At 39.9% G+C, this 23,935-nt stretch overlaps 2 protein-coding genes across 5 annotated transcripts in view; both read right to left on the bottom strand.

Annotated features, from left to right (window-relative positions):
- Window positions 1-3,750, bottom strand: part of SYNJ1 (synaptojanin 1) — an 87,595-nt gene extending 83,845 nt beyond the window's left edge. For 3 of the 4 annotated variants that reach the window (XM_060098550.1, XM_060098551.1, XM_060098553.1), the window contains exons 1-2: window positions 3,650-3,750; window positions 2,454-2,599 (exon numbers count right to left, since the gene is read on the bottom strand). In XM_060098550.1, the coding sequence (XP_059954533.1) occupies window positions 2,454-2,599; window positions 3,650-3,750 (247 nt within the window). Of the gene's footprint in view, window positions 1-2,453; window positions 2,600-3,506; window positions 3,624-3,649 lie in introns of those variants that run through there. The other variant, XM_060098552.1, reaches the window with a different exon arrangement.
- An 8,298-nt stretch (window positions 3,751-12,048) lies between these two features.
- PAXBP1 (PAX3 and PAX7 binding protein 1) overlaps window positions 12,049-23,935 on the bottom strand; it is a 34,169-nt gene continuing 22,282 nt past the window's right edge. Inside the window, exons 12-18 of the mRNA XM_060098549.1 lie at window positions 23,640-23,784; window positions 22,875-22,996; window positions 21,970-22,046; window positions 21,307-21,373; window positions 17,692-17,838; window positions 15,632-15,786; window positions 12,049-13,143 (exon numbers count right to left, since the gene is read on the bottom strand). Coding sequence (XP_059954532.1) covers window positions 13,026-13,143; window positions 15,632-15,786; window positions 17,692-17,838; window positions 21,307-21,373; window positions 21,970-22,046; window positions 22,875-22,996; window positions 23,640-23,784 — 831 coding nt within the window. The 3' untranslated portion in view covers window positions 12,049-13,025. The remainder of the gene's footprint in view (window positions 13,144-15,631; window positions 15,787-17,691; window positions 17,839-21,306; window positions 21,374-21,969; window positions 22,047-22,874; window positions 22,997-23,639; window positions 23,785-23,935) is intronic.

Raw genomic sequence — 23,935 nt, 5'->3', positions numbered from 1 at the left:
ATACAAGCACGTAGAGAACAACAAACGCAGCATATAAAAAGCATTCATCTTGTAATACAGACTAAGTTCCACTAAATGAAGGGAAGGAAGAGACAAGAGTGAGCTGGAGGGGCAGATTCTCATGAAGGAAGAAGACTCAAGCTGGAACTGACAGGCTTCGACTGGAAAGGCAGAAAAAAGCATTCTAGCAGTCTTGGAGGAAGAGGGACAGCATGATGACAGTTGGAAAAAGCACGCTACTTTGGGAGAGCACTGAGGAAACACCAGTCTCCCTTAAAGGAGATCAACACTGAACCAACAGCGTGGCACCAAATGATGGCAGGCCTCGATTGACAGGCTGAGGAGTCTGAACTTAATCTTACTGAAAAATAGGGTTACATTTGGTTGTAATATCAAAAATGATTTTAGGAGATTCTTCTGATAGATTAAGATGCAAGATGCATTGAAATTCAAAGGGCTGAGATCGGTGAAGATAAACAGAACACCTCAGTATTTTCCAAGCACAGCTCCCTGAATACAACAGGCACTGAAAAAATGTGAAGGTTTTAAAAATGAACATTCTACAGCACAATACACACCTTGGTATCATTCTGACCTGAATGTCAAATTAATTTTACAAGTCAACTAATTTATAAAAAGCTCTGTTAGCTCTTAAATATTAAAGTTTACAGTAGAAAAGCTACTGACATAGAAAAGCTAATTAGTAGAAAAGCTAATGACATACCCAAGAGATATATATCCATTTATGAGAGAGAGAGAGGCAACATTCACAGTTTTTTTCTCCTGAAAAGAATTACTTATATAGTCTAAATCTAATGAAAATAAAAAGAGTTAGTAAATAGTTAAGACAATGTTTTTAAGATTATTTTTCTTAAAATAAATGTTAATGCCAAAATGGATGGTTTGGGGAGTTGTGTTGTTTTGTTTTTTTAAACCATTATTTGGCATAAAAGAGAGGACTGCTGGAGGTTTGGAAGTAGGATTATCCTTAGGCTTCCTGACCTTGGAGTAAAGTATAGCAATAACCCTAATAACTATAGGTAATACAAACTTTGTAGCTGAAAATTTGACTTCCCATTATTACCAGTAATCACAATTAGAGAAACATTTAGAATTTAGACAAATCAGGAAATCACCAAAAAAAGCAAGCAGCTGAAAAGGGTTTCACATGCTAAAACAAACCTTTTCCCCCCCCAGATAGTTTCATCTAGATAGAATTCATCAGTATAAGAATAATATTTGTAGCATGAAGAAACATGCTTTGCAACATTAACATTGTAGCAAGTGATATTTTAGTTGATTTAAGCATAAATAACAATGGATCAGTAAACGAATTAAGTCTGACTGAATATCACCCATATCACTAACACTCGTTTCTTAGAACACAGATAGCCTCTTCCTGTTCACTCAAACCATGTTACCATATGTACCAAGAAATACATATTTCTTATACATTGTTCTCTGCTTAAGGCTTTTCATTATGTCACTATCCTTTTCCCCAATCAGGATAAAATTTTGCTATTTCAGAGTACTAAGCTCAATCGGGTTGAACTGATATTAATATTCTGTACGTCAGTCTTCTGTATGCAGAGATTAGGGTCTTCTGTCCTTCACTACTGAATACGGAGAAAGTTTAACAGTTCAAGATCTTTAGGGGCTTACAGTTGTGAAGTAGGCCTTTCAAATGGTATTTTTCATTTTAAAAAATATGACCAATAACTAAACTGATCCTACATAACAAAAGCATAATATAGAACCAGTCGTTACCACGAGAGAGCCTCTGAAATAATCCCAAATTGAGGTTACCAGACGAAATCTTATATTACCAAGTGTAATGTTCAAATTCATCTTTTTCGTTTTAATTTCATCCATCTGCCCACAAAATAACCCAAGCCTTACTAATCTACTATTTTTCTTGTGCTGCAGCAGTCCTTTTCTTTAAAATAAAGTATCAGAGTAGTTTCTGAAACAATATGAAATCAATCACCTACCTTACATGAAATTTTGAAGGTTGTTTACAATCCTCTTAATGAAAATGTAAGTGCCTCACCATAAAATCCTCCAACAATATTAAATAAATACTCTTATAGTCCATGACTACAACTAACCTATAAGAAATGCTGCTCATTACAGCAAAAAATGTCAAGCAAGCCATTTTACAGGTTTATGTGATAGGATATACATTGCAACCATAATTTTTTGGAAAGAAAGATTTACTTTGAGAAGCAGCAGAAGAACCCAAGAAAGCAAAAATCTGTACCAAAACCTGCATCTTCCCCAGCCCCAACAAAAACCTGCAGTGGGGGAAGAAAAGAAAAGAAAAGTTTGAAAGAAAATAAGGTCTGGTTAAAAGGAAATAAAAGCATATCAGAGTCTTCTTTAAAAAATGGTTGAATCTGAAGTACTTCAAGCAAAACAGACCCTGATCAGCTGGGCTGTGAGAGGTGACTTACAGAGCACAGCTACAGCCCCGGACTCGAACATGAGACATTCTTCCTTATGTCTAGTTTCCACTATGAGGCTGAAAGGTGGAGGATCCAATTTGTGATAGATCCGAAATCCTTTGCTGAACGCCATTCTCCTTTCTTCCGAGGCAGCCCTGTGAAAACCAAGCAAAGCAAAGCAAACGAAGCTAATGTTTCCTTCTGCAGCAAGGCATCCAGAAGTCCCTCCCTGCCAGGTTTTGATGGGGGGTGGGGTGGTAAAAAAAAGGGGGGGGGAGCTTGGGGAGAGAATGGTTGATTCCAAAAGATAAGTCGTCACTTAATTTTACTGAAAAGCAAGAGGAAAAAGCTACCAATTCTCACAGCAAGGCAAGACAGGGTTTTATCACTCCAAGTCCATGAACGGTTTGGTGAAGATGAGTTTCCCCTTTACTTAATGTTTACCAAAAGGAAACATTTTGAGCGTATTTCGCTCGGAGTTGTTTATCAGCTTCCTGCTTCAGAATTTGTCAACTACGTTGAAAGGGAAACGATTCGGAAACTTCAAGCCGATGCTCTGCGGGGCAAGAAGAGGTAGGTGCGAAGGAAGGTTAACAAGGCTGATTCAAAGCGCCTTAGGGGGCGAGAGAAGGGAAAGGATTATCCGACACATCGGGCTCTCCCGGGGGCGGCGGTGAAGGGCAAGAGCAGCGGTACAGGTTACCGCCGCCTCCAGCCCAGCGCCAGGGCACCGCCGGCTGAGGGGTCCGCAGGCAGCAGCCAGTAGCCAGTAGATATGAATGGCCACCCGGAAAGAGTCACGAGTCGGGACATGGACCGGACCGAGGCTCCTCGGGGTTTCCCGGCAGTCGACCGCCCGGAAAGCGGCTGCTTCCCAGGGGGACAGAAGTGCGGAGCAGCCCGATCCCTCCATTATACGCCAGAAGAGATGACTAGGCGCCCAAACCGACTCGGTGCCTTTCCCGCGGGCAGGGTGACAGCCGCTGTCACCTCTGCTCCCCGCCCGACGCGGCGCCCCGCACAACCGGTGGTCTCCCAACCACCCCGCCTGCCCTCCAGTACCTGGCTGCCCGCGGTCGCCCCTCACCGCTCCCGCCCAGGATGCGAAGGTGGAGACTGCTTCAGGAAGCGCCGGCCCGCGCGCCCCACAGCCGGTGCGTCTGGCCGCTGCCGCTCCCCGCCCCCCCACCAGCCGGCCGGCTCACCTCTTCCTCCGGCTCCTCCTCCTCCTTCTTCCGCAGCCTCCGCCGCCGCCACAGCCGCACGAAGCGTCACTTCCGCTCCAGCAGGCCCATCTCTTCCGCATGGCGCCGCGGCCGGGGGCGGAAGGCCCGCCCCTCGCGGGGAAGGGCGGGGAGTCGGGGGGAGGTCTTGCCGCCTCTGAGCTTCCCTGCTGGCCAGGTAGCCGTGAGCTGCCCGCTACCTCCACGCGCAGCGACCTTCTCCTCGGGCGGCGTGTTCCCAAAGCTGCAGCTGCAGGTCCCACCGCTGAGGATGCCGGGAGTGGGAGGATGCCGCCTCCCCGGGCCCCTCTCGTGGGCTTTTCAGAGCTTACCAACCACGGGGAGGGACTCAGGGGAAAAGCTTAGGGGGCTGGGTATTGATAGGTACCCAAGAAGGGTGTCAGGACCACCCCCTGCCTCCCCCGCCTAACTGGCTGGGGGGAGGCTTCGGGACAGTCAGCACGCTGGGCAACAGGGCAGCGCCTGAAGAGCTGTCCATGGTGTCTCACAGCGAACAGCGCAGAGTTCTTATTCTGAGCGTCTGGGTAGGTAGCAGGAAGAAAAACGAATGTCTGCTTTGGAACAACTCTGTTCGCTGCCTTTTCTTCTGTTGTGCTCTGGAGCCCTCAGGAGCACTATTCAAATGAGTGCTCGTAAAATGTATATCTCAGAAATAACTAAATTTCCTTGTCAATTGCATTATTATGAACTTTCATCAAATCTTTAACCGTGGTCATTTTTAAGTCTTTTGTCATTTACAGACAGTTCTGGGTGTGCTCTGATGCTTTTGCAAATATGTTCCTATAAAAGGGTTTCATCTTCAAGGAATTCATGGAAAAGACTCTGACAAGTACAGGTTTCTGGCAACTGACTCTACTGCTGAACTGAATGAATAAGCATTTTCAGAACTCTAATGGAAAACTGATGAATTCATAAGTTTTAACGAAAGATCAAGATGAAAAAAAATTAATTACATGGGACTGAGTGAACTGATGAGGATGATTATAATTCTTGTGACTTTCTGTTTGAATTTTAAAAAAAATCCCACAAGGACTCAAGAGGCAAAAAATACACAAATCAATTTTCACTGCAAAGTAAAGGAGCTGTTACAGTGGAGGATTACTGGACTGAATGTCAATATTATGACATAGTATGAGTGTGTTTCATGTTTGGTAATTGCAATCATTGTTGCTTTTGTTGTGGTCATCCATTTACAATGCTCGGTGTCAGTTTATTTATCTCTTGTCAAAATAAAATACAGTGTGTGTGTGTGTGTGTGTGTGTGTGTGAAGAAAAAAAAAAAAAAAAAAAGAGTGCTCGGCTGTATGTACAGCGGAGTGGAAAGTCCCAAGTCAGGATCTCCAGACTCCAACACGGCTGTACTGAGGTCGAGGCAGTTATGGTCGGCACTGAATGGCGAGTAGCTCCTGCCATCCGTGTTATCTCATAACTAAAGACATCTTATCCTTTCATCCTATCCTCATTCTTCAACAAACCATGCTTCCTGGTTAATATCAGTGGGTCCCACGGACTTCTCATTCCGTTTCCACTTAATAGACCTAAATGTGGGAATGAAGTCAAAACCCAGAGGGTCAAAAGGAATTGAAAACCTGAAGAACTCAGTACCCCGGGAAACTGTTTCCTCTTGCCTTTGCTCTTTCTTTGCCTCTTCCCCTTTTTGCTTTTATTAACAGCAGAAGCAGAATTTAAATTTAGCATATTGCACAAGATCATTTCCCCCTCCAGGCCCTGTCATGTGGCTTGACTTAACATTTCTTCATCCATTTTAGAGAAGCTGGACCCACCCTGGTTTCAGGATACTAAAGTAGCTATAGTTCATTAGAAAAGAAACCACTTCTTTTATAGAAGGAGATATGCAGAAACACAGGTTTAGTTCTGAGAACTGGAGGGGATTTCTCCTTATTATCTCCTTAGAAAAACTGTTTTGCTCTTCGTAGTGGTTACTAACAGCAGCCTCAGAATTAAACTCATTAAGATACTCTACTGGTCTTTGCTTGCTTCCCCCCCGCCCGCCCCCCACCCCCGCTCCAGAAGAACCCATTTCAATTGGTGGTTGCACTGGACAGAGAAAAATGAAATGGGAGTGGGTGAGAATGGATTTTTTTCTTATTTGCCTTTTCAGGTATAATACTTGTATAGCCCCGAAGGAATACCAGACAGATATGCACCAGAAAAACACATGTAAGGTTATGGCTCCAGAAGATGTGTTGATGTTATTCAGTATGTTGCTTGGAAGTTGCTTTTTATGACAACTGAGACACAGAAAAGTTAACTTGTTAAAAATTACTCCGTTTGAAGTGAAGTTGGGACCACAAACCAAACTTGCCCACAGCAAAACTTCCACTGCAACTGTGTCTGCATGCGGCTGCTCTAGGAACCTCTCCTTTCTCAGAGTGGGAAATATCTGTGCTAGGCCCTTTTAGAAGTAGATGTTCTCCCTATTCCTGGTTTCTTTGGATTTCGAACTAAGGCAATTTAGGTCAACGTTTCTTGGTTCTTGGTCTGAATTGCTGCTTTTCTTCAAGTTAAACTGGACTCTTATTAGTAGAGCTGTCAGTAGAAGGCCACAGCTTTACCATACCCTTTCTTTCTTTTTGGTAATGGTTGGATTTTATTTTATTTTTTTTATACAGCAGGTTCTTATTGGTTATCTATTTTATACATTTTAGTGTATATGTATCAATCCCAATCTCCCAATTCATACCACCACCATCACCCACCCCCGCTTTCCCCCCTTGGTGTCCATACATTTGTTCTCTACATCTGTGTCTCTATTTCTGCCTTGCAGACCGGTTCATCTGTACCATTTTTCTAGATTACACATATATGCGTTAATATACGATATTTGTTTTTCTCTTTCTGACTTACTTCACTCTATATGACGGTCTCTAGGTCCATCCACATTTCTGCAAATGACCCAATTTCATTCCTTTTTATGGCTGAGTAATATTCCATTGTATATATATACATCTTCTTTATCCATTCATCTGTCAGTGGATACTTAGGCTGCTTCCATGACCTGGCTATTGTAAATAGTGCTGCAATGAACATTGGGGTGCATGTGTCTTTTTGAATTATGGTTTTCTCTGGCCACACCCTTTCAAAATAGATCACTGTAGTCATGAAATAAGCACATGCTCAGGGTTTAAAAACATAAGGGCCATTTTATTAGTGACTTTTAAAAACTTTATTCTTTTTCTTGTCTCTCTTTCTTATTTATGCTTCTTTATTACAGCACATGAAAATAGCTGGACAAATTGTCACCAAATTTGAAGAGTGTCTTTGGGCTTGGCTGACTTAAAATACAAGTTAGGTGGTATACACAAACTTCTTAGTGAGGTCCTAAGGGCCTACAGAGATGGGCTGACACCATCTTGAACCTTGAAAATGAGCAATGAGGCCTGTGGTAGGATGAAAAATACCACCTCCAAAAGATATCCACATCCTAATCCCTAGAACATGTGAATATTAATTTACAGGGAAAACAAGTCTGTAGATACGATTGAGTTAAGAATTTTGAAATTATTTTGGATTATCTGGGTAGGCCCTAAATGCAATCACAAATGTACTTACAAGGAGATGGCAGAGGGAGATTACACACACACACACACACACACACACACAGAGGCAGTGTGAAGACAGAGGTAGAGACTGCAGCAACGTGGCCACTAGCCAAGTGATGTCAGCGGCTACCAAAAGCTGGAAGAGGGCAGGAAGGATTCTTCCCTAGAGCCTTAGAAGGGAGCATAGCTCTGCCAATACCTTCATTTCGAATCTCTGGACTCCAGAACTGTGAAGAATGAATATCTGCTGTTTTAAGCGATCCAGTTTGTGGTAATTTGTTACAGCATCCACAGACAATCAGTAAAACAGCCCAATAGGTGTTTCAGATAACAGCTCCAATAGCTTCGATGAATTGTAGGCAAACATCATGATTTTTAGGCACTTCCCTGGCGGTCCAGTGGTTAAGACTCTGTGCTTCCACTGCACGGGGCACGGGTTTGATCGCTGGTGAGGGAACTGAGAACCCGCATGCCGCAAAAAAAACAAAGAAACAAAAACATGATTTTTAAATGTTGGGTTTTGACCAAATTATTTCTCCTACGGACAATTCCCTGTATCAGGTTGAAACTTGCTGTTTCTTTAGGTCAAAAACACGTATGTACCCGGTAAATGATGGGATTTATTAATTTAGAAATGAATATCCCAATGACAAAAAATATACCATATGTTACAAGGCTATGAATTTTGACAGATTCACCATGTAAATTAGTAATAGGGCCTACTTTTCCTGGATTTCCTTATCAAAAATACTAGAAAGTATTTGGCAAATTTGGGGAATGTTTACAGCCTGATTCAGTTATCTTTAATAGGTTTTTTTCAGGTTACACAGACTAGAGCTAACCATATCAGGATCTGCAGAGATCTGTTATACAGGCAGGGATGACTCCTTGTTAAAGAGAAAATGGTCGTCTTGAGAGGTAACACAACAGTAGGTTACAAATAGCGTTAGCTGTTTGCTTTGAGTAAGTTCATAGTAAAGGACAAGATTTTAAACTGGAAAAATAGAAATTTTGTCAGTCAAAGATATAGTAAGTTTGAGAGCAGAATCATTGTGAGAATAAGACAAACAAAAACTTCAAAGACTGAAAAATTGCTCACACATAGCAGAGTTAAGAAAATTGCAATAGGAGCAAACAAGGAACTTGTATGTGACAAAAATCGTTTTCATTTGGAAAAAGAAACCAAGTCAAGAGAGCTAAGATGGTTTTAGTGACACACAGGATTCTTGTGGAAATCAAAGGACCAGAGCCATAACAGGGCTTGGCCTTCCTGAGATCAAGGCTATAGGATGTTCACTCTTCAACATGGCTCTTGGTCCCTAAGCAGCAGGCCCCTCTGGAATTCCAACATCTAAAGGTACATGTAAAAGGTAAGCTTTCATGGTCAAAGTGCTTTTGTAAAGTAGCTTAAAATAGTTTCTACAGGATTTGTCAAACTTTTTATCATTTACCATGTATTTTGAATTATCAAGCATGGGGTATAAGGTACATTTTCCTAAAGATCTTTCTTTTTAAAATTTATTGAAGTATAGTTGATTTACAATGTTGTGTTAATTTCAAAGTGATTCAGTTATACACATATATACATTCTTTTTCATATTTTTTCCATTATGGTTTATCACAGGATATTGGGTATAGTTCCCTGTGCTATATAGTAGGACCTTGTTGTTTATCCTTTCTACATACATAATGGTTTACATCTGCTAAACCTTAACTTCCAATCTACCCCATCCCCCCGAACTTGGCAACTACAAGTCTATGTTCTCCATGTCTGTGAGTCTGTTTCTGTTTCATAGATAAGTTCATTTGTGTTGTATTTTAGACTCCACATATGTGATATCATATGGTATTTGTCTTTCTCTGACTTACTTCACTGCTATGAACATTGGGGTGCATGTATCTTTTTCAATTAGAGTTTTGTCCAGATATATGCCCAGGAGTGGGATTGCTGGATCACATGGCAACTCTATTTTTAGTTTTTTGAGGAACCTCCATAATGGCTGCACCAATTTACATTCCCACGAACAGTGTAGTTGGGTTCCCTTCCCTCTACACTTTCTCCAGCACTTGTTATGTGTCGATTTTTTTTAATGATGGCCATTCTGACCAGTTTAAGGTAGTACCTCATTGTAGTTTTGATTTGCATTTCTCTAGTAATTAGCGATGTTAAGCATCTATTCATGTGCCCGCTGGCCATTTGTATGTTTTCTTTGGAGAAATGTCTATTTAGGCCTTCTGCCCATTTTTCAGTTGGGTTGTTATTTTTGTTGAGTTGTATGAGCTGTTTGTATATTTTGGAAATAAAGCCCTTGCCAGTCGCATCATTTGCAAATATTTTCTCCCAGTTCGTAGGTTGTCTTTTCATTTTATGGTTTCCTTTGCTGTACAAAAACTTGTAAGTTTGATTAGGTTTCATCTGTTTATTTTTGCTTTTATTTCTATTGCTTTGGGAGATTAACCTAAGAAAATATTGGTATGATTTTGTCAGAGAATGTTTTGTTTACGTTCTCTTTTAGGAGTTTGATGGTGTCGTGTCTTATATCTAAGCCTCATTTTCCTAAAGGTCTTTTAAAGTAAGAGCCCTTGAACTGGTGGACCACAGTATGCATTCTGAGAAACTCTGTGCTAGGCATTCTCATTGTACAGGATGACTCTAACCTCTGAGCCTCTGCTAGAGTGAGCGCTGACAGGGCTGGGAGGAAGCCAGTACAAATTACCAGGGCCCGGAGGTCCAGAAGCAGACCATGGGCCAGTCAACACTGCCTATCAATACCAATTCCATATAACAATTTTTAGCCGGTCTGCCTTTGCTGGGCAATCTGTAGTCACTCTCAGCAGCTGTGAACCTAACACCCATAGATAGTTTAATTGTGCTCATTTTCATTTACTTGACACCACAGACCAAAGTGTTCTTTGCCATAATCAGGGAATGGCAACACTCCCTTTACTATATGGATATTACAATGTTAGAAGTTAGAAGAGTTCCTGTAACCGTAAAGAACCACTACAGTGTAGCAACTGACATTTTCATATTGTATTTTGCAGCTCTAAAACATCTGACCATTTTTAGGAGGATTTCATTTCAAGGGAAATTAGCATTTAAAACGGAATTAGGCATTCGTCCACACTCACTGAACTATACATGTTTACAGAGGGTAAACTTTACAGTTTATAACTCATACCTCAATAAACCTGTCTTTAAACCAATTAGGGAACTCTACATTTTAGTATATTCTCATGAGGAAGGTACTTGCTTGAAGACTTGTGAAATTCTTGGCCAGCTCTGGGTGATGAGGTTATCACTGCAGACAACCATGGTTCAAATCAAATGAAGCCCTCTGGGAGATGATGTGAAACCTGTTTTCCTATGAGGTTAGGAAGCCGGTGTGGTAGACGTGAAATCGTGCCTTAGATTTTCTATAAGATAATCTGGTTGTACAGGCCATGCTCCCCAAGACCTGCTCTCCACCAATTACTGAGCACGGTGGGACCCAAAGGCAGGCCAGCTCCTGGAGACATGAAACTCCTCAGGATCCTAACTTTGTACTGAGGGCCCTGTCAGCCTTGCTGGAACTTTCTTCGAACTGCACCGATGTCTGACACCTTCTTTAATTCCTTCCCTGCCTCACGACCTCTCAGCACTAAGGCTCTCCCAGCCTCGGCCCGCCTCCTCCCCTTTGCCCCCCATTGTCATTCCCCTCCCCAAATCTCTTGTATCAATATACCTAACGCCATCTCAGAGACTGCTCCCCAGATGACACGAACTAAAGCACTGGGGGATTTATCGTCCCCCCTCCTTACTTTGGCTGAGGGTTGCTCCCAGGGACATTAGGCAGTAGACAGTTCAGCCTGTAGCACAGGCCAAGAGAAAGCCCTCAGGCGGAGCTGCAGGTCTATGCAGGACGCCATGGCATCAGTAAGGATATGGGTCACCATCCTCACCTGGTAGAACAGCAGTTACGGTTCCTTATGCCTATGGTTTATGTTGCCTCAATAAAATAACTTTCCTTTTCAAAAACCTGCCTTGTCTATTTTGGAAGTATTTTGGAAGACTGCGCCAAAAGAAAAAGCTGCAAAGACAAAACCTCAGCTTTATTAAAATGTCACCCTCTGAATTTATCTTTTGACAATTTCCTTCCTAAGAAAGAATGTCCTTTAGCTATTTCAGGAATAAAAAACTTCGGGTTGTGAAACGAAAACCACTTGTTTTACGCACAGTTCTATGCTAAATTCACCTTACATCAAGGTCCTAGCGTGGTGTTCAAACTCATTCCTAAAAGTAAAACAGCCTGATGGATTTCACATGATGAAAAATCTGAGTCTACTTCAAGAGTCCTTAAAAGCAGATATAGGAAAAGTAATCGGTTCAATGCGTTTGGAAACACAAACTTAAGGAACAAATGATGTGCATGTCATATATGTATGCAAGTTTATATGTTTTAGTCCATTTAAGTTGAGAGTAAGTGTTCTATTTTAATTCTATTTAGTAGGCCACTGAGTTGTAACAAAAAATTCATCCAGAATGAATCTGTAGGGATAAGCAATGATCCTACAGTAAAGATAAAACTGACAGAGCAATTAGAGTGCATGACACTGTTCTAAATATTATTTGACTTGACCAAGGGTACACATGCTAATAGTCTCACTATATTAGTCATTTGAAATGCTCCAACTAAAATTAGTCGCCAGCCAAATACAACAAAGGTTCTATTTAAAAATTAATTTAATGCTTGGCTAAAGCTTAATTACATATATAATTATCAAACAATAGTCCTTAATTTCCAAAAAGTTCCTCTTTTGAAAATCACAGAATCAGAAAGCATAAACTTTAAAACAAGTTCTCTGAATATTTACAACATGGTATAAACATTACAGAAGACCATGGATATTAAACTGCTTGGGTGTAGCTAACCAGCAAGGCGTGTTCTTTATTGCATATCATAACTCACATACGTGAGATTTAAAATATAATGCTAGATTACTAAAATTCAAATGCACGTATTTTTTAAAGCTGGTCAGGGAGTAAAATCATGAATGAGACAGCCCCAAACCATGCATTAGGTTGTGGATCTATTATTTCCAAAAATGAAACTCCTATGTTCTTTTCAAAAACCTATGTTGCATATATTTATTTAGAGCTCACGTTAAACGTACAGCTGACTGTAATGCTAATTCAAGGAAGGAAAGTTCACCATTCACCAATGACTAAGTCCACACTCAACTCTCAATTTTAAGGCAGCACAGCTACAGTGATAGCAACTGCTAACCAAAAGGTGACGAATACTTAGCCACTTGCCAGTCCTTTTGTTGCAACAGTGTAGTAATTTCCCTAAGACAATCTGCTATTGAATAATTTTCTGCTGTTAAAAGGCTTACTCTGTAGAAAAACACCACAAATTTCCAGTGTGAAAGTAACTCCATGGTGGTATAAATATATATATATATATATATGCATAATTATACAATTTACACTGCACACATTGTTTACAGAGAACAATTAGCTGAGAGAGTTAATTTAAATGACCATATAAAATACTTCTGTAAACAAAGTATGACAGGCAGTAAGGAAACCATTCACAGGCTTCCTAGAAATAATCTGAATTCCTTTCATTCTGAAGAAATCGCATTTAAGGACACAGTATTGAATATTAATAATGTTCTTTGTATTAAAACAAGAGTCAATATTTTACAGTTTAAGAAACTTTACATATATACAAATTTTTTACACTGGGAATGGTATTAGAACAAATAGGCTTCTTTTCAGTCTCATAGATCTATTTTCCTTCGATCAAAGACTTAAATTCTTTCACATTGTGGTCACTTGCAACAGACATAGCATGATCCAGAGCTCGAACACTTGCAAGGAGTTTTACTATCTGTTTTATGTTTTCCCTAAAGGAGAAAAAAGGAAACACAGATCAGCAGGTTACAGCATGTGGAAAAAAAAATTGTCCATATTAAAAAAAAAAACCTGCCTACGTTTAAATGCCCAGAAACAGAGGATCCATTTTCAAAAATAAAAACACCCCAAAATCTCATTCAGATCCATGATTTTCATTAATACCGAGAAAGGAGAGAAAGCACTCTATTGTCTAACTTAACTACTTCAGAGCCCTTACTTCCATTCCTTCCCAAACCAGAGTCCTAGCTCTCCTAGAGTACACCTGGAACACAAATTATATTCGTGGGTATTCATGACCAACCCATCAAGATCCAGAGTAATTTCCACTCCTCCAAAATTCACTAATGAAGTATAACCTGGCTTCTTTTATCACCCAGCTAGAAGTCATTCTCAGTAATCCTCAAATTTTAGCATACATCAGGATTACCTAGAAAAGTGCTAAAACACAGATCACCAGGCCCCACCTTCAGAATTCTGTTCAGTAGGTCTGGAGCGGGACCTGAGAATTTGCATTTCTAACAAAGCTCCCAGGTGATGCTGCCAGAAACTACTTTTAACATTTACAATAGTTTGAACCACTTGTGAGGAACAACACACAATGTGACATTATTATCTGTCTCTTCTCTACAAAATTGTAGTAAGCACCTTTTGGGGGAGGATTATAATTTTTAAGATTTTGTGACTCACACTCATAAAGTGGAACCTACTTTATGTGCACTGCACACAGCAGGTGCTTAAACAGCTGCTGAAATTCCTTTCCATAGAAAAGTAAATACTGTTTGTTGATATTTACTCCCAAACAAAAACAGTTACATATATAAATCAAAGTTTAAAAAAAGTGAAGTGAATAGGATTTATCTAGTAAAAAACAACACACTGAGAAGAAATATTAGAGCTAATAAATAATAACCAACAGCAAAATGACACGTTAAGGATGAAATAAAAACATAAACCAGGGAGTTCCCTGGTGGTCCAGAGGTTAGCACTCCGAGCTCTCACTGCCAAGGGCCTGGGTTCGATCACTGGGCGGGGAACTAAAACCCCACAAGCCTCACAGTGTGGCCAAAAAAACCCCCCAAATCACCTGGCAAAGATTTTTTTAACCACTGAAGTATTACTATCTACTTTGCTTTTAATTTTATTATAAAAGATAGCAAATTTTCTCTCAAGAAAATAAGGTTCTTTTTCCTGGAAGGGGAACAGGGGAAAAGAAAAAGATTTTGTTAGGCGGTATGACTAATGGTGTAATCAAAATGAAAATGAAACTCTGACATTAGGAAGAATATATGAAACTTTAAAAAATAAAATTCGTCTTTGGGAATTCCCTGGTGGTCCAGTGGTTAGGACTCGGCACTTTCACTGCGGTGGGCCTGGGTTCAATCCCTGGTCTGGGAACTAAGATCCCACAAGCCATGCAGCGTGGCCAAAAAAACAAAAAATGAAAAACAAAAAACGAAAAACAAAACAAAAATAAAAATTCTTCCAAATGGTACTAGTTGTTATTATTAATATTACTTACTTTTTATGCTAGAGATCTACCCCCAAATTCCATGAACACCCAAGACAATGTACTGAAAAAGGGGTAATGGTTTGTTCATTCCTTCCTTGAAACCTTGATAAAAAATATGTATAAGCTGCTCCCCATAAATCATGAGTGATGACTTAGTCCATGATATGGATATAGAAAAACTCAACATAGAGTACAAACATCTCAAAATTGAGATATAACCTTCAATATACTTTGGGTTTCAGTGGCTATCTTTTCTAGGGTTTATAATCTGTAAAATGAACCTCCAAAGACCAAGATCCATGACATTCTAAGAGCCTGAGATTTCCCCAATTATTCAAGGGAGGAGACAGAAAAAGCAATGATTCACTTACCAGAAACCTTCCCTTAATATCTTCATAAATAACATATTGAAAAAAGATAGGTAAAAGTTGCAAAAATGAAAAAATAATGTGCATTTTTGGTAGGTTTATCAATACTAAGTCAATGTTTACAATTTAAAGTAAAATATAGGGCTTCCCTGGTGGCACAGTGATTAAGAGTCTGCCTGCCAACACAGGGGACATGGGTTCAAGCCCTGGTCCGGGAAGATCCCACATGCCGTGGAGCAACTAAGCCTGTGCGTGCACCGCAACTACTGAGCCTGCACTCTAGAGCCTGCGAGCCACAACTACCAAAGCCCATGTGCTCTGCAGCAAGGGAAGCCACCACAATGAGAACCCTGTGCGCCGCAACGAAGAGTAGCTGCCGCTCTCTGCAACTAGAGAAAGGCTGCATGCAACAGCAAAGACTCAGAGCAGCCAAAAATAAATAAATTAATTAATTTTTAAAAAAAGAAAGAAAAGAATCAAAATAAAATAAAAATTAAAGTAAAATATAAACATGTCTCTACTGAAAACATTTTAATAATACTAAACCTAACAACTAAAGACTCTAGATCACTGTTTCATTCAATAATTACAAATAATTACCTTGCATTTCTTTTTTCCACATCAGAGCACCCGATACTGTTTCTGTAAATTGTATCTGCTAAGTGTACAAGGTATCGACAGAAGTTTTCTAACTGAGAAATAGTTCTTTCTCCTTTCAGATTCATGAACCACTGCTTGGGGAAACAACTGATCACCTGTGAAGAAGAAAGATGTAAACAGTTAAAACAAAAATAAATTAAAGCATCTAAAAGCTGAGTCTAGATAATGCATATAATGTTTTTAACTAGAAGACTTGCTATTGAGCAACATATAACTAATTACTTAGAAGGGATATTCTTTTAAACCTGATTTTCTACATAAACTACACAAATACACCTAGATATACCCTAATTTTAAACTTCAATATATAGACACTCAAAGCAAAAGATAAATAATTTCTCCAATATTTAAGTAAATTAGGGACATAAAATTGATAAGCAATTACTTCATTTTCCAGTCTTCCAGAAAGCCCTAAATGAACTGAACTGTCCTTTGATCAGCAGCTTTTATTTATTTATTTGTTTGTTTTTTTCGGTACACGGGCCTCTCACTGTTGTGGCCTCTCCCGTTGCGGAGCACAGGCTCCGGACACGCAGGCTCAGCGGCCATGGCTCACGGGCCCAGCCGCTCCACGGCATGTGGGATCTTCCCAGACCGGGGCACGAACCCATGTCCCCTGCATCGGCAGGCGGACTCTCAACCACTGCGCCACCGGGGAAGCCCTGATCAGCAGCTTTTGATGTAAGAACACGTATAGCTAAGTACCAAACTGCAGCCTCTCCCCGTGCCGAACAGTTCAGTAAGTAGGCATCCTTGCTGGCAGCAGGAGCCGTGCTGGCCCAGAATGGAGTGAAGATAGCATCACACCGGAGGGGCAGCCTAGGGCAAGAGCCCAAGCAGGGCGTGAACAGGGCATGGTGGCAACCTGGCATGGGGTACCAAAACCTGAGCAAGGGGAGGCTGTTTCCCACCCGGGAGAAAGCAGTCAGTGGGTAGAGATAGCTCCCCACCAGAGAACCCAGGGATGCTTGGAGAAACAACTGATTCCAGAGCTGGGCCAAGCAGGTACAAGATAAGCCTGGAACATCGTGTGCCAGAAAGCAAGAAAGTGCTCCCCCCAAATTAGAGGACATGCCACAAGGTCACAGAGGTCAACTTGAAGGGACTCACACTAATGAAGTCTAGGACAATTCCTGACAAAGATGCAAAATCTGAATCTATTCATGAGAGAGTAACAGACAAACCCAAATTGAGGGACATTCTACAAAATAACTGGCTTATCATCTTCAGAAGTGTCAAGGTATGAAGGTCAAGGAATGAAGCACTCTTCCAGATTAAAGGAGACTAAAGAGACATGACAATTAAATGCAAAAGATGATCTGGGAATTTCTTTTGCCAGTTCCTTTGGATATTATTGAGATAGCTGATAAAACGTGAAAAGGGGCCTAAGGATTAGGTGACAGTAATATATAAATGTTAATTTCCTGATGTTGATGGTCATATTGTAATCATGTACAGGAAAATCCATGTTTATAGGAAACAGACACAGAACTATTTGAGGGTGAGGGAGTATCATGTCAGAGAATTAGTCTGATGTGGTTAGGTCGAAAAACCGTACTGTACTTGCACATTTTCTTTAATCATATGATTGTTTAAAAAATAGTTTAAAAAATTATCAAAACTGTATTAACTCACGTATATGAAGTCAAAAAAAAATTAACTATAATTATTTCTTAAATGAGATGAGAGACCATGAGACCATTTCTTTAGTAACACTTAAAATAGCATTCATTCAACTGTTAAAAAATTATCCCCAAATTAAAACTTTTATTAATACCTATAAAATATTGATACAGATAGATGGATAGAAGGACAAATATACACAGATATAACAGTACAACTTTTTATGTAAAAAATGCTAAGGGGAGATTGTCAACATTACACCAACTTCGATAATCAAAGCGGTGTTCATGAAATCCTCAAATCTCTTCAAACAAAGAAAACTTAATCCGTCTTAACTCGTATGCTTTAAAAACTACAATATGTGTCATTTAACTCACATTTTGGGCTTTTCTGATGCTGTCATCGCCATATTCTGAATTCTGAAAAGCCATGAGAATGTATCTATTTAATAAACCATCTATGGATAATTCCTGAAGAGTTTTGTTTGAGAAAATGCCATACCATTGAAGAAAATTCCCTAAGAGCTAGAAAGAAGAAGAAAATTATTTTTTCCCCAGTTTTATTGAGATATAATTGACATGTAACATTGTGTAAGTTTAAGGCATACAACATAATGATTTAAATATACATTGTGAAATAATCACCGTAAGTTAACATCCTTCCCCTCACAGTTACACATCTTTTTTCTATTCTCTTAGCCACTTTCAAATATACAATACACTATTGTTAATTACAGTCATCATGTTGTACATTACATCCCCAGAACTTATCTTACAACTGGAAGTTTGTACCTTTTGATCCCCTTTATCCAATCTCCCCACAACTCCCCACCTGTGGCAACCACAAATCTGATCTCTGTTACTAAAAGTTTGGTTTTCTGAGAAGGAAAAAAAATTGCGAGGCAATGTAAAGCAATTAAATTAAGTACAAAGTAAATTACTTACACAATAAAACACCTTATGAAATACCCTGGACCATGTCTTGCCAAAGCACTAATAAGCAGTTTGGAAGGGTCTGAATATTTCTGATGATGACTGAGGTTAACTAAAACTTAAATAGTCACACGGAGCTAGTGGTTACTATAGTGGACAATGCAGATACAGAACATTTTCCATCGTAACAGAAAGTACTGGGTGGGCAAATGATGTTGCTTAGATAAATGTCCTCCCTTGAAAATCATGCCTAAACCAGTCCTATCACCCTGCAAAAAGATGGAAATTCTCTTTTTGACTACCACATGGCATGTTTACCAGACTTCATGAACCTGGATATTGGAACTACTTAAGCTCAATACATATAAAATGGAAGCCCCCGCCCATTCCACCATCAAAGTCTAAGTTCCCAGTATTTCTCATCTTAGGAAATGGCAACACTATCCAACAAATCAATCAAGCCAGAGCCTACGTGAGCTGTATCATTCTCGACCCCTCCCTCAAGCTGTCGAACCCCACCTCTCCCCATCCTGGACCTTCCTCTCAGGACTTGCCGCCACGCCCCTGATCGAAGCTGCCGTCATCTCTTTGTGGGCCCTGCAGTTATTCAACTGACTACAAGCAACGGCGCTGGTCTAGTTCTTCTCCAGCAGGGCTCCGTGAGAGAACTAAAACCTACAGAAAATGATCTGAGTGACTCCTTACATAATTTTCCCCAAGGATGGTACAAGCTAGTACCATTCTAGCTGCATACGCAGTGGAGGCCTTAGGGCATCAGGTATTCATTCTTCCACAGAAACCCAGCTGAGAAGAGCTGCTCAAGAGTTTGACTGGCCTGAGTTAGACTCCCATCTCTACCACTTAACAAAGGGATGAGCCTGGGCAGGTTATTCTGTGCCTCACGGTCCCATCAGCAGAGTCAAGCTCATTGGGCTGATGTGAGGATTCAATGAGATAATGTGTGCTACAGTGCTTGGCACACAGTAAATATGTAGTAAGTACTAATTTCCATTTTCAGTATTACTATCTTCACCTACTTCCTTTCATTATCCCCACACAGAAGCCAGAATATGTTAAAAAGGGCAATATCTTCATGTCACTTCCCTACTAAAAACCCTTCCACAACCCATATAAGAGCAAATGATTCTCAGCAAAGGTACAAAAGCAATTTAATTTTAAAAAGGATAGTCTTTTCAACAAACTGTGCTGGGACAAAGGAACTTCAAGGCCTCATGCCCTATATAAAAATTAACTCAAAATGGATCACAGACTTAAATGTAAAACCTAAAACTATGAAATGTCTAGGAGAAAGGATAGGAAAAACACTCTGTGGCCTTGTATTAGGCAAAGATTTCTTAGATGTGACGCCTAAAGCACAACTCGTAACAGGAAAAAATAATAAGTTGGACGTCATCAAAATGAAGAACTTCTGCACTCTGAAAGACTGGGAGGGGGGAACTCTTTGCAGATCACGTATCTGATAATGTACATGTATCAAGAATACAAAACTCAAAAGCTCAATAATAAGAAAACCCAATGTTTAAAAATGGGCAACACATTGGAACAGATACTTCATCGAAGAACATATACAAATGGCAAGTAAGCACATGAAAACATGCTTGGGCTTCCCTGGTGGTGCAGTGGTTAAGAATCTGCCTGTCAATGCAGGGGACACAGGTTCAAGCCCTGGTCCGGGAAGATCCCACATGCTGCGGAGCAACTAAGCCCGTGCGCCACAACTACTGAAGCTCGCGTGCCTAGAGCCCATGCTCTGCAATGAGAGAAGCCACTGCAATAAGAAGCCCGCGCGCTGCAACGAAGAGTAGCCCCCGCTAGCTATAAGCAGCAGCAAAGACCTAACGCAGCCAAAAATAAATAAATAAAATAAATAAATTTATTAAAAAAAAGAGGAAGAAAAAGGAAACATGCTCAACATCATCAGTTGTTAGGAAAGTGCAAATTAAAACAATAACAAGACACAACTATACACCTAGGAGAATGACTTAAAAAAAAAAAAAAAACCCTGAAGATACCAAGTGCGGTGAGTGGTGAGAAAGAATAACTAGAACGCGAATATATTGTTGGTTTAGAAAACAGCTTTGCCTAGGTATTTACCCAAGTGATGAAAACGTATATACCCAGAAAAACCTGTGTGCAAACAGGTTTATTCATAATTTCTCCAAACTGGAAACAATCCAGTGTCCCTCAATTGGGGAATGGATAAAAATCAAAACAAAAAAACCTGTGGTATATCCACCATACGATGGAAGACTACTTGGCAATAAAAAGGAGTGAACACAAGACAACACTGATAAATCACGAGTGCATTCTGTTAAGTGAATGAAGCCAGACTCAAAAGGCTAGTTAGTATATAATTCCATTCCTAAGATGTTCTTACAAAGAAAACTACAGGACAATAAAAAGGGGTGGCCAGGCTGTAGGGGTGGGCTTGACTACAAAGGGGCATGGGGAATTTGGGGGAGATGATGGAAGCATTATACATCTTGATTTAGGGAGTGAGTACATGTCTACGTGTAAATTAGAGCTCCCATATCATCCGAACTGCTCATCTCTTCCCTAACTCTAGCCATCCTGGCCTTTCCTCAGTTCTAGTATACCCTGCTCTCCCTTACCTCAGGGCCAACTAATAACCTAAATATCACTTCCTCAGGGTGGAGGGGAATCTTCTGTGACGCATCCATCAAGGTATCTGTGCCCCTTGTCATATGCCCCCATACAACTTTGATTTTTTTTTCAGAATTTATCACACCTGAGATTACTTATTTGCTACTGTCAATTGAGCTTGGTTATAAACGCCATGAAGGCTCTACTTCTATCTTAATTCAGTGCTATATTTCTGCAACTTAGAAGAGTATCTGGTACTCTATTTGCTGTGGTTTAGTAAGGCATTTTGTTGTCTAGTTTGGACCTTACTGGAACTCAGAATACATTTTCACCTCTGCAAACATCAAACCTGAATAAAATTTATTTTGGAATAAAATCAGTTTGTATGAAGTCAAACAAAATCTGAAGTCTTTTAGATAGCCTACAGACACGTACCTTAACTGAAGACCAAAACTGTCGTTGAAAAAACAAGTAAGGCCCAGAATTTTTATTTTCCAAGACACTAAGAAAAAAAGAGAAGCACATCATGATCAAAGTTTTGTGTTAAATGCCACCTGATTCCTAGAAGTTTTCTGTAAGTAAAAGAGGTGAACATAAGAAGTTAACTAATTTTTCAAAATTTCAAACAACTGTACTCCAGAAGATAATTTTAAAAGGTAATGGCGGGCTTCCCTGGTGGCGCAGTGGTTGAGAGTCTGCCTGCCGATGCAGGGGACACGGGTTCGTGCCCCGGTCTGGGAAGATCCCACATGCCGTGGAGTGGCTGGGCCCGTGAGCCATGGCCGCTGGGCCTGCGCGTCCGGAGCCTGTGCTCCGCAACGGGAGAGGGCACAGCAGTGAGAGGCCCGCGTACCACAAAAAAAAAAAAAAAAAAAAAGGTAATGGCAATTTATTGTGAGATGCTAAGGGAGGACTATTTGCGTTATGCTGCTTAAGGGAGCAACTTCCCCACTGAGCCACTCTCTTTGGGCTACAGGTTTACACTATGTAGGTAAAGCTTGTATTTCAAGCTATGCTTAGTGTTCCGGAGTTTAAGAAGTCTTCTCTGAAAAATAATGGAGAATATTACCATCTTTAATGTTCTTAGGAGTTACTTACTTTTTGGGATACAAGGGCATGAATACATCATCATCTAAAGTTCTCCTCATTCTCAAGAGAAGCGCTTTTAGGTACATCTAAAGAGTTAAAAATAGATCATGCATTTTAATAAGGGTTATGATAAAAGTTAAATTTTAGTAAATAAAAATAAGCAATATTCCAAATCATATAGTATTCAATTTTGAGTGAACAGCATCTCAAGTTTTTTAACTTTCCCCCCTGAAGGTCCTAAGGTCTTTAATATTTACTACTTACTCTTCGTTCAGCCCTCATCAATTACCAAGCAATAAAGCCACTTAGAAATCTTCCAACCTCTTAATCTACTATATAAAGATTTAAGATCAGACCTATAATCTGGTTCCTCTCAAAATGAGGTCAGTGAAAATAAAACAATGATAAGGAGTACTTCCTCATATCTAAATAGCTCCTAAGAATGTTCAGTGCGGGCAGCGGCAATCTGAAGTTTTGAAACTTTGTAAAACAATACCTAGTTATTTTACATGCTGTTTAAATGTTTCAGCATTTAAATGATCAATTGTTACCCATTCCAGTAGGTTTTCTTTTCCCCCCAAAGATACAGGTCTTCAAGGGATGTCTGATTAGTCCGATTGAGAATGGGGGTGGGGTGGTGAGGAGCGTGAAAACAATACAAATGCGAAGCTATCTAGACTAATTTCACCGTCCTTCCCAATAGATATTTTGAAACTAAAAACGACTATCTCGAATTTTGTATATTTCAGGCTATAAAGGACAGACGCCTCAAGTGGGAGAATCAGATTTTCTCGTTGGCTCAGAATATAACCCCTCATTCTCTCAACTCTTGCTCATTTTCAAAGGGAAAGAGAAGATAAAATAATAAATTTAACAAAATTTTAAAAACCTTTCATAGATAATAATTAAATTACCTGTGTATTTTTGTTTTCTGCATTCACTACTGAAGGATATCCATTTACTAATTTTAGAGTAATTCCAACCATTCTGGAAGTCTGTGTTGTAGAAAAGGGGTCCCACATATTTTCAGCTATCACTATTAAGAAAAAAAAAAAAGCAGAATGTACTGAGATACAGAAGTAAATTGCTGCTGACTTAAATCTGATGTCAAGCAGTCCCCAACTTAGCCATGCCAATCATGATTTTTTTCTTCCTCTAGAGTGTAAGCTTCAGTCTCCTTTGTCCTCTTAACCGTGGGAATGTTGAAGATTAGGCACATGTGGCGAGGGGAAGCAGGATTTCTGTATCCTAGGAGATGTTGTACCAGCATCAAGAATTTCTAACTGAACTTGAGCTATATTTTTAGTATCAATATTTTAAATAGGTCCCTATGTCAATGATTCCTAATTTTTTTGTGAGAAATTGATGTAAGTAATGAAACTGCCCCCCAGAAAAATGCATATCCCCCCTGAAACTATGTATTCAGTTTTGCTTCAGGCAGTCCTTAAGAGCCTGAAATTTACCTGTGGATCAATTACTGCCCCCAACTCCAGGCCCTCCCCAAGGTGGTCTTTAAGTCCCAAGTTAAAAGACAGGTACCCTTTAGCCATCTCTGGGTCTGGTGGTAACTTTATTATTAATAATGTACTTTCTATGAGAAAATAGGCTCTGATTAAAAACTCCTGAAAATAGATTTGAAAAACCCAATGTGTTTGAATGTTCAATTCAGTAATCTCTACCTGTTAGTTTAGGGAGAATCACCTTTTCCACAATGGTAGGTAACAGTGCAACATCTACATCGTCTTTTTCTTGCTCTCGCTCTTCACAACCGTAAAACAGCAAAGATTCAAACCACAGCATATTCTCAAAGTCACGACATTTTGCCTAGAAAATATTTAAAAGGTTACACAAACACTGAAAATAGTGGTTGTTTCTGCTTCTAGCCATGAAAAGAGTAACAGGAACTGGATTTAGCCTTCAGTCATCAACTGAAAACTGGACAAATATATGAAACATCTATTTTCAGAAAATGGAC

The sequence above is a fragment of the Mesoplodon densirostris genome, chromosome 5 (genome assembly GCF_025265405.1).
Source record: "Mesoplodon densirostris isolate mMesDen1 chromosome 5, mMesDen1 primary haplotype, whole genome shotgun sequence".
Lineage (NCBI taxonomy): Eukaryota > Metazoa > Chordata > Mammalia > Artiodactyla > Ziphiidae > Mesoplodon > Mesoplodon densirostris.
The sequence above is the reverse complement of the archived record's forward strand: the minus strand, read 5'-3'. Positions and strand labels throughout refer to the sequence as shown.